General features: G+C 45.3%; 2 protein-coding genes across 2 annotated transcripts in view; one reads left to right on the plus strand and one right to left on the minus strand.

Annotated features, from left to right (window-relative positions):
- The first annotated feature begins 1919 nt into the window (after window positions 1-1919).
- On the plus strand, window positions 1920-15365 carry pgap6 (post-glycosylphosphatidylinositol attachment to proteins 6). Its single transcript, XM_080010888.1, has 13 exons — window positions 1920-2104; window positions 5824-6007; window positions 6170-6371; window positions 6923-7050; window positions 7519-7778; window positions 8052-8392; window positions 9059-9155; window positions 9254-9368; window positions 9706-9848; window positions 11077-11255; window positions 11360-11506; window positions 11649-11765; window positions 12484-15365. The coding sequence occupies exons 1-13, from the start codon at window positions 2041-2043 to the stop codon at window positions 12799-12801; spliced, it is 2295 nt and encodes a 764-aa protein (XP_079867014.1). The 5' UTR covers window positions 1920-2040; the 3' UTR covers window positions 12802-15365.
- Window positions 15366-17118: 1753 nt separating this feature from the next.
- rgs11 (regulator of G protein signaling 11) overlaps window positions 17119-18655 on the minus strand; it is a gene marked incomplete at both ends in the record, with an annotated part of 10698 nt that continues 9161 nt past the window's right edge. The window contains 2 exons of the mRNA XM_080010307.1: window positions 17119-17257; window positions 18077-18159. Coding sequence (XP_079866433.1) covers window positions 17119-17257; window positions 18077-18159 — 222 coding nt within the window. The remainder of the gene's footprint in view (window positions 17258-18076; window positions 18160-18655) is intronic.

The following is an 18655-nucleotide window of genomic DNA, read 5'->3' on the forward strand; positions in this document are numbered from 1 at the left end:
TTGAAATAGATCGCACGCTCGTTTTTTGATTTAAGCTGTGTGTTATTTAAAAAAACATCAACCCCACCTCCAGAATTAAAATGATTTAAAACACAAAATTGAAAACAAGCTTTTAAAAAGAGCTTGCACCACGTGTCCATCTATGGAGGCGTTGCTATTTAATGTCATAAAACAGGCAGAGTGGATCCCCTCGAGAGGTAGTGAATAATAAACAATATGTATCTGTGTTTTTTTGTTTTTATTTTTCCTTTGTGAGACAATGTTATTGTGCATTGAGGGGAAACCGCGTTCAACATTGTGGTTATTATTTTTGAAACGTGCCATCATCTAGAAAGGGCGTCATCGCTGACTCCACAGATGGACTGTGACTACCGGTGAGGGCTCTTAAAATGATTTTTATGGATGGAATTGTGAAACAAAGCGCCTCCAATACACTGTAATTCACAGTTGCACCTGAATTAACAATAATTTTAAAAAAAGCAACAGTAGCTGTTTTGGTCGAGGTATCTCACTAGTCAGCAAATTAGTATATAAAATAAAAGTCTTAAGTTTAGAAGGGAAAGGATCAATGAAAAAAACTAACACAACAGGACAATTTAATCCTGGATTATATTTACATCATCGAGACCAATCATCAACATCAAGATTTGTTTTAAATGGTAATCAAGTTTATTTCTATCTGGATGTGTCTGGTTACAGCATAGGGTTAAAGATCAGATATATAAGATCAGATATTAAGTAGATTTTTCCAAACATTAACTAAAAAAAGCTTTAGATGCGATTCATCATTTATTTATTTGTTTGTTTGTTTGTTTATTTATTTATTTATTATTAAATTATTTATTTGTTTGTTTGTTCGTTTATTTATTGATTTTGGGGACGATAACTCTGGTCCACACTCCAACATAGTGGGTGGCAATAATACACCTTAAAGCTGGTTACCACCGCCATTAAACTGGGAATAAAGAAAGAAGAAGAAGAAGAAGAAGAAGGCTTTTTTTTTTTTTTTAAACATTTCAGAAAGTGAACATAAAAGGATAGAACACGATGAAAATTCAGTTTACATGGGATATTATACAAACAGAACAGTAACAGAAGAACAATATAGAATGAGTATACATGGGATATTATACAAACAGAACAGTAACAGAAGAACAATACAGAATGAGTATACATGGAATATTACACAAAGAGAACAATAACAGAAGAACAATACAGAATGAGTATACATGGAATATTACACAAAGAGAACAATAACAGAAGAACAATACAGAATGAGTATACATGGAATATTACACAAAGAGAACAATAACAGAAGAACAATACAGAATGAGTATACATGGAATATTACACAAAGAGAACAATAACAGAAGAACAATACAGAATGAGTATACATGGAATATTACACAAAGAGAACAATAACAGAAGAACAATACAGAATGAGTATACATGGAATATTACACAAAGAGAACAATAACAGAAGAACAATACAGAATGAGTATACATGGAATATTACACAAAGAGAACAATAACAGAAGAACAATACAGAATGAGTATACATGGAATATTACACAAAGAGAACAATAACAGAAGAACAATACAGAATGAGTATACATGGAATATTACACAAAGAGAACAATAACAGAAGAACAATACAGAATGAGTATACATGGAATATTACACAAAGAGAACAATAACAGAAGAACAATACAGAATGAGTATACATGGAATATTACACAAAGAGAACAATAACAGAAGAACAATACAGAATGAGTATACATGGAATACTACACAAACAGAACAATAACAGAAGAACAATACAGAATGAGTATACATGGAATATTACACAAACAGAACAATAACAGAAGAACCAGGCGTAGAAGAAGAAGAACGCGCTTCAGCGAGCGCCGACGTGATGGCGTCACAGCCGGACGCCGCCGACGTCACGTATTTACCTCGAAACCAGGAAGCGTCGTGCGGGTCAAGCGACTCCCCGCGCGGCCACAGCGGCGTGATGGTGCGGGAGGTCGGCAGGGAAACATGGCAGTTCGTGTTGCGTGCGCTCTGCTTTTCGTCGCGCTGGCTGCCGTGTCGCGGGGAGACGGTGAGTGGGAGCCGCGACCGGGGAGAGGGAGGCGGCGGGTGCGCAGCGGGATGAACGGGGCGAACCGGAGTTTCGGGCCCAAATGTCGGACGACCGGGCGACCGGGCGCCCGCGGGACCCCAGGAAGCGTGAGGTACACAGGTTACGCCTCAAAAGAAAAACAAACAAACAAACAAACAAACAAAAAAAACCGCGCGTGGGTCAGAAAGCGTCTCGTTGATCGCATCTAATATGTCACAGGAAGATAAATCCTAAAGTCCCCTTTGACACAAGAGACAATGTCGTCATTTTCCGGGCGCGCCGAATTCTCCACTTTCCCCTGAACGGCGACTTCAGTAACGTCCTTCAGTACTTGATGGATTGGGTCGTAAATATTAGGGCAAACGTCCCAGCCTCCTCCGGTCCACTCACCGGTGGTTCTTCCGACCCGTCCGTCCTGGGTTCCTTTTGTCCCGTGTCTTTAATTGATTTGACAGCCTTGTTAGGAACAATGGGACCCCCCCCCCTTCTAGCCCAGCCCCTCTGCTCCGAAAGGGTTTTAAACGTATCAGTCCCAGTTTGGTCACTAATATAAACCCCTCTCTTTTATCAGGGTGTGTCCCCAGCTATTTTATTTGTTTTAGTTGTTTATTTTTGTTTTTACCGGTGCTGTCTGCATGCTTTGCATACAGCACACAGGAGTATTTGTCCCATGGCATCTAGGACAGAGTTAGTCTGCAAGTGGAGTTCAACCTCTCAACCTGCAGTGCAACTCTTTATTCGCTCTTTAATCGTCATCAAGAGCTGCTGCAACAACTCTGTCCCGTGGACGACCCCGTGGGATGGCAAGAGCACAGCTTTTTATTACGCACAACCACCACCAACCCCCCCTCTTTGGAGAACCATCTTACCGTGTTTTGGTCTCTCCCCGATTGTCATTACTTCTCCAAGAGGGGCGAGGATCACCACGGGTGAGACAAATAAACAAACAAACAACCAAACAACATGGAAACATCAGGCGTGTATCGACAGAACAGAGTTAATTATTCCTGTGATAGCTACGGCAGTAAATGAGGGAGAAAAGGAGAGGGATGTAATCAGGAGGCTGTTCGGAGGTGTGTGTGTGTGTGTGTGTGTGTGTGTGTGTGTGTGTGTGTGTGTGTGTGTGTGTGTGTGATGTATTCACCAGTGAGTGTACAGGACTTGTCCCAATTAGTTCTGGTGTATGAGGTCGGAATTATATGGTAGAGCCTCCAAGCAGCGGGAAAGGCCCTGCAGCCACCCCCGAGTCCTGCAGCCGTTGGGGACACTCTACGACCGCCAGAAAGCCCAGAGCACCACGCCTCGCAGCCACAGAGGACCCCCAGCCCCTAGAGAAACCAGGAGCCCGCGGAGCAACACACACGCACGGCCCCGAGGGGCATAAACCAGTCCCGCGGCAGAGCGCGAGGAGACCCTGCACCCCCGAAGCGTACCACCACAGACAACCCACCCCCACGTGCAGACATAAGACGCAGCCGCAGGAGCCCGGAGCTTCACGCCGGGCTCCGTTTTATTTACTCCGTAGATATTCACTGATTTCACCTTATCAGTCCACTAAAATCTGCTTCTGAAACAAATTTAAGGCGAGAAATTAACAATCTAGTTGCTGAATCTCCACTCATATTATCATTATCATATCATATACAAGGACTCATTTAAAAGTTTGTTCCGACTTTCGTTGCCGTTCTTCCACCTTGCGGAACACGGCACAGCACCGCGACGCACCGCGACTCTTGGACGCGGGGATTTTTTGTTTTCCCGTCAACATCGGAAAATAAAATAAATGGATTAATCTAAAATATAAACTCGCTTTTTATCGGCTTGGTTTGGGGAAACGCACAGCCGATGGTGATGGAGCAGATGACCATATGAGGAGATCCGTCACGAGCTGACGTCAGCTGGTGCAGAGAGTGGGGAAAAAAACCTTTTGAAAACGGAGCGTTCAGAGCGGTCGCAAGCCTGAGCATTTTGTTCACAGCCATTACTTTGTCATTCGTTTACCTCATTATTTCACACTTTGGCCACGTCCAATACGAACATCCCACATTGTAACAGAAAACAAGGAAAAGATGAATAGATCCCCTTTTAGGTCTCAAACGATATCTCAATGGCTGCAGATGCTGGAGAATGTATGTTTTGGTTTTATTAGACCTTATTGCAGCGTTTGATACTGTTGACCACCACATATTAGTCCACAGGTGAAAACACCATTTCTGGGACTGCATCAGAGTGGTTTTCCTATCTCACAGATAGGAATCCCTCAGTCTCTGGAGGCGATTTTGTGTCGGACACTGCTGCTCCGTCATGTGATGTCCCCCAGATTTGGTCTTCAGGCCTATCTTATTCTCCATATACATGCCTCCACTAGGACAGATTATCAGTAGTTTCAGTGACATCTGTCCTTTGTCTGTCGATGACATTCAGCTATATTTTTCCCTCAAACCTCATGAGCTTGATAGACTCTCTGTATTGAACAACTGTTTAAATTCAATCAGGAACTGGATGGCAAATAATTTTCTGCACCTAACTGCCAATAAAGCTGATGTCTTGATTGTTGCTCCTGATAACCGTCACTCAGTGATCAGGCAGAACCTTGGTGCCTTATCCTCCTCGTCTCGCTCATGTCTACGTAATCTCAGTGTGATCTTTGACCAATCCGTGCGTTCTGATTCCCATATGAGGAGGCTGACACGATCATGTTTCTTTCATGTCTCTTGTGTCACGAGCTGAAATGGAGGTTTTAATTCGGGATTTTATTTTGTCACATTTTGACTACGGCAATGATCTTTTTACCTGCCTGAGTAAATGTTCCCTCCACCTTCTACAAACCGTCCAAAATGCTGCTGCTAGGCTTTTAACATGATCCAACTGCATTGGCCTCCTATTCATTGTAGAATTCATTTTAAAATCTTGGTGCTCATGTATAGGGCCCTAGATTGCCAGGCTCCACATTACATAATACATCACACACCACGAGCCGATCTCTTAGGTCCTCTGACCCAGGTCTTCCAATTGTCCCTAGGACACGTTTTAAGACTTCATTCGGTAGCACATAAGCTCTGGCACAGTCTCCCAATGACTGAGGTCTCTGGACTCTTTTAAAAAGCAATTTTTTTATGTTTTAACTTGTGTCTGTTTCACCTTCTGTGTTTCATCTGTTTTTATTGTATTTTTGTTTACTTGACTTACTTGCTTAAGATGGCTTGCTTCCTAATCATGGATATTTTAGTTATTTGCCTCACTATTTAAATGACTGAAGTCTAACGCTCTCCAGTTGCAACATCATTATTTACTTACTTATCTGGGTTATCTGTTCCGTATTTTCTGGTATTTTCCAGATTCTGTGATATCAATCCATAAGATTTATATAAGTTTATATAGATAGATTTATATTGATATTTCATTCGATTTATTCGTCCCCAGAGAGATATTGTGGTGTCACAGCGGCAGAGATGAGAACAAATCAGTCATCCTAATAAAGTAATAATGAAACATTAAAAAAAAGACAAAAATGTCACAAAACAATAACCTAACCATAATTCATATACCGGTCAACTTCCGTGTTAATGATTCAAATTGTTAAGTAGGAAAAAAGTATAGTGGTGAAATACTTTTTTTACATCCTTGCATCTTTTGCTCCGATCATTTTGGAATGACTTTGACTGTTGTTTGACCGTTTTTTTAAAATATGCTTTCAGATGGACAAGTGACGTTTGTGTCAGAGCTCTCCTCCAAACCGCCCCAGAAACTGTCAAGATATGGTTGGTACGGCAACGTGAGGCTGCAGAGGTTTCACATCCCAGAGGACACCGCCATAGCCCGATGGCAGTTTTCGGTGACACGGGCACAGGGCTTCCACTGCGGACAGCACAACGTCACTGTGTAAGCTACTGAGTTCCATGACATTCTGGCACCAATCTGGTGCTCCCTCCCGCTTTGTAATCGTTCTCCTCATCCCCCGTCGCCAGATCCTTGTTTTTCTGTCTCCCCTGCAAGCCCAACTTTTTGCTCATGTTCTGCCTTTCTGCTGCTTTCCCTTTGCAGACATATCCGGTGGGGTGCCCCTCCGGTTATCAACCCAGTGGGTTTGGTGTTTCCTAACGCCACTCTGTGGAGCCCTGCCCACTCGTTGACCTTGCCGGTGACCACTCACAGCTCCAAAACCTTCAACCTCTCTGACCCCACACCCGGGGTCTGGTACCTCGCAGCTCACTTGCCTCGAGATGACGGGCGGATAGAACAGAAGGTAGGTACAGAGCAGTGCACATCTACGAGATCCAAACATTTATGGCTAGATGGATGGTTAGATAGATAAAGTATATTAAAATGTAGAATTCCCACAATTTATACAATTATCTTATCTGTTAACTCTGCTCCTGCTGACGTCCTGAAAAGCAAACCCTCTGCTGAACTGGCTGGAAGTTTTGTCATCCATTCATAGTCTCCACCAACCTGTCCTTAATGTGTTTTAGCTAACGAATACCGGCTTGACCGCATTCTTATGCTGCTTATCTTTTCTGGTGGTAGATGTATTTCCCACTTTGCACGTTCATATTTGGTTAATACAAGCCTGTCGTTAAAAGAGGGCATTAAATAACTTCTAGATACTCCTAGATACTGTATAAGGAGCTGAATATTACGTGTGCGTGTGCGTGTGCGTGTGCGTGTGTGTGTGTGTGTGTGTGTGTGTGTGTGTGTGTGTGTGTGTGTGTGTGTGTGTGTGTGTGTGTGTGTGTGTGTGTGTGTGTGTGTGTGTGTGAGATGTTGTCATTCCCTCTCTCTCTTTCTCCATCGTAGGGGTTTCCGTCCTGCTCCTACTTTTTTCAGCCTCAGCTCTCAGTAAGGAGGGCTGTAGATACGCCAGTTCTACAGCCGGCTGCGATCCTGCCTCAAACCGCAGCCTCTGACAGACCTGCACGCCTCAGGTAAGATGGCTGTGTGTGGTTCACGTGCACGCCATGCATGTGTACATTTGTTTGTGGGTGTAATTTAGTATTTTTTTATTTGTGTATTTTGTGGGCATGCGCTGATACTGCCATGGGGCTTCTCATCCTCTACTGTGCACGTGTAGTTCTTCTCCTACTTTGCAAAAATTTAGTTTAGTCAGTTATTTAAACCAGTTACCAACGTAACATAATGTGATTTATTTGTGTTGAGTTTTTGTTTCATGTTTTATTCTTGGGAGTCGGCAACAGCCTCATGTTACATCTTCATATCACAGATCTCAATCTAAATGTAACTGAAAATGAAAGTATTTGTACTGTAATGGTACTTAGCATCTGGGCAAGTACCCAAGATTGAGTACTCGGCGCTCTAATCCAGTCCGCAAATAGAATCAGGTGTTTTCCAGGACGTCGTATGACCTTGACATGTGTGTGTTTTTACACATCCAGGTTGTTTGTTCCAGAGTTTGCCTCCTCCCTGTCCGTCTCTGTGACCGACTGCCAGGCGGGTCCAGAAAGGGGAAGCTGTCCGCTGGTGCTGAGGCTGGGCACCTCCTCCCTGGACGAGGGCCCCGTGGCGGTGAACTGCTCCGCCCCCGGCTGCTCCGCGACTCTGGCGGCCCCGCCGTGGGACACCTGGGTGCTGGTCGTCGCCGAGAGCGTCCTTGACAACCACACAGTGTCCTTCAACATCAAGTCAAACTACACAGGTTTAATAATAAACCTTCTAATAACAGTTTATAATAGAAACTATATAACCCGCTATAAACTATAAAAGTAATATAACCATCTAGTTCATAACCTTCCCTGTTTCTACCTCATCCTGCCTGATCCAAATATAGAGCACTTGCCTGCAATTCCTAATTGAAGAAGAGAGACTTACATTTTGTAAAAAAAAAAAAAGTCTTAAAAAGTTCTACATTTAACTCTGTACATTTATCAACTGCTGGAAAAAAAAATGAGTCTGTTTGCCTTGCCCTCAGTGAGCTGCAAGCCAAAGAGCGTCGGCCTCGCAGGAGACGATTTCGTCTCCAAGCTCCGCGGCAACGCCAGCCCTGGCAACTCCACCCTGGCACCCAATGGCTCGGCGGTCGCCGAGGCGGCCTCCCCGAGCGGCGCGTCGTCTCCGCCGCCCCCGTCGCCGCCGGGCTGCGTGTGGAGCGTCCCGGTGATGGGCGAAGAGCTGGACGTGTTGTCCGTCCGTTTTACGCCGCTCAACGGGCCCGGCGTCGGCGTGACGCACACAAACCCAACGCTGCTCAGCTACCCGCTGCACGCGCACGCCAGCGGCGGCACGCTCAACCTGCAGCTGACCCTCAACACTGTGAGTCGCGCGCACGCACGCACACACACACACACACACACACACACACACACACACACACACACACACACACACACACACACACACGTACGTACACATACACATACACACACACACATACCAGGGGTATAACGATGCACTCTCCTCGAAAAGTTGGAGATGAGGCTCACAGTTTTGTATGGATCATAAGGGAACGATTGTTAGATTCACTTTATAAAGTGAACAAAATAAAGTGTGTTTTTTAACAGTATAAAAAATGTTAAATGTTGTTGGTGCCTTTCAACCAGGCAGAACCTGTAACGTTTGATTCTTACTCTACATAAGGCTCTGCTTTTTTGTTTATATGCTGATATAGACACGCTAGAAGCTGGGCTAGGTATAGCTCCATTGTGTTTAAGGTGTAAATTGATTTGACCTTTATGGTCCTACGTTCATGATTTAAAAAAAAAAAAAAAAAAAAGGTTAATACTTGCTTTCATTTGTTTTATTTATTTAGTTTTATTGAACATGTACCGAACTGACATCACTGTGTCGTATCAAATGGAACCAAGATTTTTGTTAACCCTTACACCATACAGCCCCTCAGTAGCTTTGAGGTGTTTTGCTATAAGTGTGTGTCTGTGTGTCTGTGTGTGTCTGTGTGTCTCTGCGTGCGTGTGTGTGCAGACTAATATAACCCTGGGGAATGACAGCAGTGTGGTGGCCTGTCTCTCTCCCGTGGCTCCAGTCCTCAACCTTAACCATTCTCAGCCCTGCCGCACAGGTACAGCAGACTCAAATCATTTATTCTCGTACATATCCGCATTGCATCCCATTGATCAATTACTGCGCATCATTTGTAATGAGATATGTCGTCTGTAGCTTTGTTTCCGGGGTACGCCCTCCACGTGAACACCAGCGTCCCGAAAGCCGCGGTGCGGCTGCCCTTCCCTCAGTCAACAACATGGTACCTCTCCCTGCAGCTCACCTGCAACAGGTAGCAAATCAGAAACCACTTTGAAAAGATGTTTTTGTAGCTGGGTTGAAAAAAAAAAAAAAAAATCGATCACAAGTCAAGAATTAAAATTCAGTTTCTGAATTGATTTGGAAGTTGTGACGGTTGATTCTTGTTTGGTAGCGATGCGACTTTTTCCGACTTCAATTAAACACCACCATAGTCTCCAACAAGTTGAAATATTGACTTCCCATATTAGACTGAATTTTCCCCCCGTCAAATATTTTGTAATCCACATCAGTAAACAGTAAACTGAAAAGTTGGTCGCAATTCTCATTGTGTATGAAATGTCAACACCCTCCTCTGATCTGTCCCCCAGCACCGACTGCGGGAATGTGTCGTTGGTCTCCGTGGTGCCGCAGGTGTACGCCAGCGCCTGCGTGGATGACTGCGGCGCGCACGGCGAGTGCAGGCTGCTCAGGTCCTACAGCTTCCTGTACGCCGCCTGCGTCTGCAAGGCGGGTACGAGGCACTCCAGGCTTGTATTCTCCTCGTGGTCGTCTGTCATTTTGATTTTGGTTTCCCAACCGACCGCCCTAACCTCATCCCCGTCTCGCGACCGATTTAAAAGCCGGCGCACTTCCGAGCTGGAGTGCACGGCGTTAGGTGGGTAGATGTAGATCCAGGGGTTCGAGTGTAAGTTTTCTGGAAACTCCGAAAAGAAATATCCACAGATCTATTCTGATCATTTTATGGTCTAGCTTGCAGTTCTGCGAGCAACTCATGAACAAATGCACAAAAATAGATTCAACCCAAAACGTTTATTCAGTCGTGATATGTGCCTCATTTTTTTTTTTTTACGTTTTACTCTTGCTGCCAGTCTGAAGTGTAATCTGTTACTTTAGTCTGATAAGACAAAGTCAACACCGCACTCGCCGAGCTCGAGGCTTGGGCGGTGGTGCAAAATTCCAAACGCAGATTTATTTATTTATTATTATTATTATTATTATTATTATTTTATTTATTTTTTTCTGCTCTCAAATCTCTTTGCTCCAGTTTCAGAACACGGTAAACTGCACTTAAGCAGTTTTAATACTCTGATTCTTACTGGCGTATCATTTTATTTTTTTAAATAAAAATCTATGTCACTGCATATATGTATGAACTTGTGTATATGTATGTGACGAATAATCTCTTGAACTTGAACTTGTCAATCGTGATAGGTGGAGTCGATCGCCGACGATTTCATCGTAAATGCGCCCGAGCCTACCGTGCTCTAGTCAAACCTGTGGTAATCTCAATCCTTGGAATCCCAGCTGCTCTCCTTTTGGCACAAAGCAGGGACTGGGATTATAGCCGCTACATAACAGACAGGGCTGCGTCCTTTCAGGTCTACCATCCCCTTTACTCACTGCTGCCTGCAGAATTGATGTTTTGACGATTTTAACGTTTTTTTTTTCCTGGCCCCATAGCCGAGCTTCTAATCACACAATGATCCGAATAACGCAACGCGTAGCGCAAACATCATTCTATTATTAAGTGAATTAAAACGAGATGACAAACAGACACGGCTGCTGAGGTCGGTTGTTGAAAGAGAGGTTTAATTTGGCGCCCGACGAGTGGAGCAGAGAGAGATTCTTGAGCTTCCAGCGGGTTCCAGGTAGTACTCAAAACACATCAGCCCTCAATATTCATATGAGAGAAGGAGCCCGTATCACTCTGTGTCTTCCCGGTGTCGTTCATTTGAAAGGCTGGAGCGGGTGGGGCTGCACGGACGGCTCGGCGGCCCAGTCGTACGGTCGCCAGGTGACGGCCGCGCTGCTGCTCACGCTCAGTAACCTGCTCTTCCTGCCGCCCATCGTGGTGGCCTTCAAACGCTGCTACGTCACCGAGGCCTCCGTCTACCTCTTCACCATGTTCTTCTCCACGGTAAGCGCGCGCACAAAGTTATTCGGGGGGGGGGGGGCGGGGTACGGCCGTGAGGTCCGAACCGCCACCAAACCCCCTTCCGCGTGCGCTCCCGTGTTTTGTAGTTCTACCACGCCTGCGACCAGCCGGGCGTGGCCGTGCTGTGCATTATGGACTACGACACGCTGCAGTTCTGCGACTTCCTGGGGTCGGTCTGCTCCATCTGGGTCACCATCCTCTGCATGGCCCGCGTCAGAGACCAACTCAAATATGTAAGAAGGCAGCGAATACCGCTCCAAAGTTCCATGCTGTTAGTAGTTTAACAAAGTGTTTTATTCAAGTTGCAATAGGTAGCATGCGTGGGTTTTGTCTCAATCCCTGTTTTTGTGTGCGTGCGTGTGTGTGTGTGTATAGACTCTGTTCATGCTCGGGGCGCTGCTGATAGCCATGTCCATGCAGCTGGACCGCAGGGGCCTGTGGAACATGCTGGGCCCCGTGCTCTGTGCCGTGCTGGCCATGGTGATAGCCTGGGTAAGAGAGCGGCTCCCTATACTTCCACACGCTACAGCTACTTTGATTGTTTGTATCCCCTACAGTACATTACTGTTTTGCCTTTTTTGTTGTTTTTTTTTTTGTTTAATTTTTTCTAGACTTTAAAGGATAAAAATTTGACAGCGAGCTAAGGTAATTAGTTCCAACTTTTCAAATTAATTTAGCTTCTATATTATTTTAAGGTTTTATTATATTACCAGTTTATGGTTTCAGTGTATTTATCCTTGAGCTTTTGGCAGTTTCTATTTATAATTTTTTTTTTTTTTCCCTGACCTATTTCACTGTTTGTAATTCAAAACAAATCTAATCTAATCAAACAGTACAGCTCTGAGCGCCACAGGTTGGCCGAGCGGGTTACACCGCCATCTAGTGGGGTCAATTCCATGCTGTTGGGCGGTGATATAAAACAGAATATAAAAAAAGTAAAAATAGAAAACGGTGACATAGAAAACGTTTATGAAGTTTCAAACAAATACATGCAAATAAAATAAAATAAAAATCTTTTGTTTGACTCCATTTGAATAGTATTTCAGGTTGTTTCGGGTGACCTGATTTTAAATGTAAGTTTTACTCGAGAGAAAATGACTTCTGTTTTTCTTTGTTTTGATTTCAATCCCCCTAAACGATAACAACCTTGGTTAGGATGTGAGCAGCGGGAGGAAGACGAGGTCTGATTCGGGTCCTTGTTTTCCGCCAGGTGTACAGAGGCGTGCGGCGCCGCCACTGCTACCCTCCGTCCTGGCGGCGCTGGGTGCTCTACCTGATCCCGGGGATCCTCTGCGCGCTCATCGGCGTGTGCGTGTACGTGTTCGCCGAGACGGAGGACAACTACTACTACACCCACTCGCTGTGGCACGTGCTGGTGGCCAGCAGCGTGGTGTTCCTGCTGCCGCCCAAGGGGAAGGACCGCGAGGCGTGGGGCTGGGCCCGGGGCTGGGGCTTCAGCTGGCGGCCGAGGGTCTGCGGGTACACGCTGTGCCAGAGCGGCAAGGAGGAGCTCTACACTGTCACCTAGGGCGGGGCGGGGCACTTTTGAGACGGGGACTGGAAGGCGCTGGATGAGCGTTTGTACACAGGCACACACACACACACACACACACACACACACACACACACACACAACAACAAAATGTATGCATTACATTACAGACACACAAAACAAATCTTCACTTGATGGATATTGACATGCAGAAACATTCACCGCTACACACAAAGACAGACCCTTATGCACACATCCTTAAAAGCACCGTACAGCTGTCAGATAGAGCTTCCACTTGTCTACTAGCTGGCACACACACACACACACACACACAGACACCTCCCTTTTACCTGATTGTAGCTCACATTTTTTTTTTTTGATTTTTAATATGGTCTCTTTTCCTCACAGCTATCTCCTTGGTCGCGCTGACGACTACAAAAATAAGTGCTTCATTTTTTGTGTGTTTTTATGACTTCATTTTGGCGTATTTTCTATTTTTTAATTCCACTTGAAAAGGAAAAAAAAACATTAAGTGTAAACACAACATGAAGCAGCTTTGACAAAAAAAACACTTCTTGCCGTCTTTGTTAGCGTGGCCAAGAGATAAGTGCAAGGTAGGTTTCTCACCATATCGCTCAAGACTTTTCCAGCGGCTAAATTAAATATAATCTACTCTAAATAATCAAATAATAATATAATCGAAAAATGTGAGCTATCGTCCGGAAAAAGGGTCTCAGCGGCTGAAGCTCGGTTTTGACACCGCCGTGGTCCTCTAACCCCGTTCCAGCCCGGTCCGGCATCACCATCAACTGACCCGACCTCCAGGCCGCCTCGCTCACCAGCTCCGACGTAAACGGCACTTTCGCCCCGAGTGAACACACCATGCGACCTTTCCTAGTTTGTAAATATTGCTTATGTTTATATTTCACACGGGTAGTATATGAATGTCAAGCATATTTATAACAAATGATGCTGTATGGAAAGTCTCCTAGATCTTAACTTATATACTATATTTCTAATAACTGTAACTGTTCCTCGTTCCTACAAACCTTCCCGTGTTCCCTTTTCCCTCGGGCCCTGGCGAACTCTCAAGGACAGTTTTTGAAAACCCTCTTGTGCTTTCCAGACGGGGTTGTAGCAGGTCTGGAAGTAGTACTCCAGTCTGGAAATTTTAAAACAAAGTGGCTTCACCGTGCGCGGCTCAGTTCGACGTGAACCTGGAACTGCTCAGCTTTGTGAAACAATTTGAGCTCCTCACCTCATCCTGCCACAGTCCTCTGTTCAGTTCTGTCGATTTAAGGCGGAACGTTGGATTTAAGGTGGAACGTTCACGATCCAACATTTGTGGTCTAAATGAATGGCGACCAAGAATAGGACCGATAATTTACTACAATATCAGGTCTGGGGTCAATATTAGGTCGATCTGATATCCTATTTATGAAATGATCATTTTGAATATATAATCTTGTGATTATTTATCAATTTTATTTAAAATCTCATATGATGATTTAGTAATAATTTCTTGAATTAAGCTCAGCCTTGTTTATTATGGGTGAAATCTTATAGTTGGGTCGCCTGTTTCCGCCGTCGCCCCCAAAACAACAGTCTCCGCGGCTGGAGTTAAGATTCAGCGAATCCGTGTTTAACTGCCGTACCTCAGCGTTCGCGTGACGTGTGCTCTTACAGTAAATCGATTGCCCCTTGTTTTTAAAGTTTAAATCATTTTTTTTTCCCCCCACCCCGGAACCCAAAACTCCACGTCACATGATTCAGAGAGGCGCTCTGGTGTTTTCCCTCCGTTAAAACGACATGAAAACTCCGCTTACTTGACTTTGAATGCCACACACAAGTGAAAAGAAAGACGCCGATTTCAAATATGGAAGGCGCGCGTGTTCTTTGCAAAAAAACGTCCCTACCTCTTACCGGCCCACCAAACCAAAACGGTGTCGGGGTCCGAAGGTTGAGGGGGGGTCCTTTAATTTCCTGTCTTCCTACCCGAAAAACCTGAGCAAGCCGGCCTCGTTCGGAAGCATTTTTGTCGATTTTTGAAGCGAGCGTGCCACTATTTCATGTACATGAGGCCCCGTGTGTTTTTGGATGGGCTCGTGATGAATGTATCTTCCAAGCTGCAGCGTGGCCGCTGCCTTCACTGTATCTCACCCAGTGTGTGAGCGTTGAGCAAACCAGCGCATCTTTCTCCTCCACTGAACTACTAAATGCACCGTACACATTTCACCTCTACCTACTACTAACTAGCCGAGGTGCTCCTGTGCTCTGTGATGGGGCGTCTTCTCCACCGTTATGACTTTTCCCTTTTTTGTTGTGATTTTGCACAGATTTGAATCCGCCTGTTCTTATGCACAATCCCACTTTGAAAACCTTGCTTTTTAAATTTATTTTTTTGTTTTCTCGTGTGTGTGTGTGTGTGTGTGTGCGTGCGTGTGCGTGTGTGTTTTATTATGTTGTGGCATCAGGAGTGTCACAGGGCATTCCGTGAAAATATTGTCAGGGCACTCCGCAGGGCGAGTTGTTGAAAAGACTGCTGTACTTCCAATGTTCTGTACCATTCCTTGGAAATGTGAGATCCAAAATGAATTTAAATGACCAAAAAAAATAAAATCTGTAGAATAACAATCAGTGCCTTTTTGTTGGCTTTTAGCGTTTCTGTGCACGCAAGCAAACTGTTGCTGTTTGTCTTTACTTAAACACACACACACACACACACCCCAGAAAGGAGAGCAACAGGGAGAGGGATGGATTATCATAATCCTCACCAATAGAGTAGGTGCTCATTTTGAGTGTTGAAATGCACTTTTTCGTGTGTGTGTGTGTCTGTGTGTGCGCGTGCGCATGTGTTTGTTTGCCTGCATGTCACTCTAGATAAAGCTTATGTCCATTAGTAGATTTGATGGCTTCCCTTGGTCGTGCAGCTTGTCACACAATACAGAGCCAGCAGCTGCTGGCTCTGTATTGCACTGTATTGCACTGTATTGCTCTGCAGTGCACAAAAAAAAAAAAAAAAGTAAGCGTTTAAAAATGTGTTTTTCCTTTACTAAACGATGAATTAGCGGATAAACTGGTGTCAGAAGTGGAGCACGGTCTCTGCGTTAGACCACAGAAACGCCAATATGGGATAGTAACTGTATTCCTGAATTTAAAGGTTGAAAATGGAGGGAAAAACAAAAAAAAACTAAGGGCGTTGTTTACCCTTGGGAAAGGATAAAAGTAAGATTGGGACACATCTGGTTTCCGTTTCTGCTGCAATTCATTAATCACATTAATTCACATCAGAAATCTTGTTTGAATTAGACGCGTCCTTGAGGCCAGTAGGGGGAGCTGGAGCCCCCAGGGGACTCACGGTGAAGTGGAGGTAAAGGTGGAAACGAACTAGCTGCTCTTTAAATACAGAAAATATACCTATTACACAAAGAAGAACGACGCAGGTTGAGTGAAGGGATGGAAGACAATAGAAAAAAGGCATTTACTGTAAGGGATCATCCATGCACCCAAAGTTTGGGCCCATTCCACCTTATTACAGGCATACCAGTGCAATATCGGAACAAAAAACCCGACCTGACATAAGAAATACACTTTGTTCACTTTGGTAAAGCGTATCCCCCACTGCGTTACAAGTGTGTGCATTGGTCCAGAAATTCATGAGCAAACTTAACATGAGAAATGGGCCACACCCAAAAACACCCCCCCCTTCACCGGAACACACACACACACACACACACACACACACAGACTGACCACCACAGCACGACACGTGGCAAATACAATAACGTATAATAAAGACATTTTATTGTCACGAGAACATGAACATGAACATGCCTGAGCAAAATCAAAAGCAGCGACAGCGACGACGACAACAACGACAGCAAGCGGAGCCGCGGTGACGAGAAGCTCCAGCGTGGGATGAAGACGGGGGGGGGGGGGGGAGAAAGGAAGACACTCGTGGCTAAACGCACGCAAAACATTTAGGTCGCGCTGTAAAACAAACCTCTTTTTCTGAAGCCTCTCTCCCGTGTGTGTGCGTATATATCTGCGTAACACGGGAGCTTGGATGGATATTAAAGGGCTGGGGCGGACGGTGGGGAGCGACTGTAGCGCCGGCTGGAAAGACTCGGAATCAGGGGCGGAGTCAGCGCGGATATGAAGTTTGCTCGGAGAGGACGGTCGCGGTCGTTGCGGCGGCGCGCGCTTCCAGATGAGACGCACGGCCGAGGTCGTCCCGCGTTAGAGCCGGAGCGGACGGAGGGAGGCAACCCCCCCTTGGGGGGGCGGGACGCTACGGGGCGGGGCGTGGAAAGTGGCCGGCGGCGGTGGCGGACGTCCGACCGGCGAGCGCCGTCAGACCTGGGAGACGGTGGACGAGTTGGTACCTGCCTGCCCCGCCCCTCTGGCCCGTCCGTCCGCCTCCGCCGCCGGGGCGACGGTCTGGGCAGGGGAGGGGCTGGCGTGGCGCTGGCGTCTCATGAAGGGGAACACGCTGAGGGGAGAGGGAGAGAGAGAGAGCGAGAGAGAGAGAGAGAATTATGATTGTTATGATGTACTGACAGCAGGCCTCCCCATTCTGATTCCACTTCACAGCCTTTTTTCATTAGTCATAGCAGTGAAACTGTCAATTTCGGAAAGTCACATTCTCCCGATTCTCCTGAGGTGGAGGCAAGAGCGCTCACATCGGGTTTCCTCCACCTAACCTCAATTAGGACCCCCACCAAAAACATGCACACATCATCGTCTGACCAGCGATGGACACTCGTCACCGGGTCCCCGGGAGCGTCCACGAATGCTGCCCACTGCTCCCGGCTGTGCCCCCGGAGGAAGGACAAGCCAGGATGGGTTAAACGCAGAGGCCTCATTTCACCGGCCACCATCCAGAGCATGTGCGTGTGTGTGCGTGTGCTGCAGTGTGGTGTGCTGTGTGACGATTGAAGATTGTTCTACTACGACTGCTACTACATCATCATATCGCCGCTCCACTTACTGTCAGCACGTTGCAGGTTGATGATGAGACGCTGCAGAGGAACCTTAACTGCGTCTCGCCCTCACAATGCATTGTGGGATACGCTTGCCAACAGAAACTGTGCAGCGTTTGCATACCACCGTTTTTCACCACCTTCACATACTCATGGTATTCTAGTGGCGAGTGTCAAAACAGCTGTCATGTTGGATCACTATGGGGTGGATTGGGTGCCAGTACAGAACAGATTCTCTATATTGAGCCCAGTAGTCAAAGGAGGACAAACTACCGGTGAAATAATATAAATATATCACTGAGAAGAAAACGATAAAACGATGTCATCACCTTTTCTTGGTCTCCTGAGGAACGACAGCTTTTGCCAACATGCTCTTGTACAAGTCCGACTTCAGGTACCTGGGATAGGAGTCCTAAGAACACACCCAGACACACACACACACACGCACGAAGGAACGCACGCAAACACACACACTCTGGGCTTTTAGTTCATTGTGTGGAGGGAGAAAAATCAATACCAGATAAGCCCAGCGTTGGAAGACACATTTCTTCAAGTGCTGCAGGATAAAATGTCTAAATCTTTAAATTGCAGAGACAGGATCACTGTCACTGCTTAGAGTTGGACTGTTAAGTTGTTAGTGATTAAAGGGTGAAGCTGACTGACCTGCATCAACTAATCATAACTTTAGTGATGATGAATAGTGATGAATAATGAACAGGTAGGATATTATAATAATAAGGGAATTTTATTGAAACATAATAACATTAATATTATATAATTATATTATAATGTTATAATATTATAATATCACAACATACGAATAATATGACATTTAATACTATAATATCTAATTATAATATGACAATATTATAAATATATTATATAATATATAATTAAAAAATATACAC

Source organism: Zeus faber, assembly GCF_960531495.2.
Source record: "Zeus faber genome assembly, chromosome: 12".
NCBI lineage: Eukaryota > Metazoa > Chordata > Actinopteri > Zeiformes > Zeidae > Zeus > Zeus faber.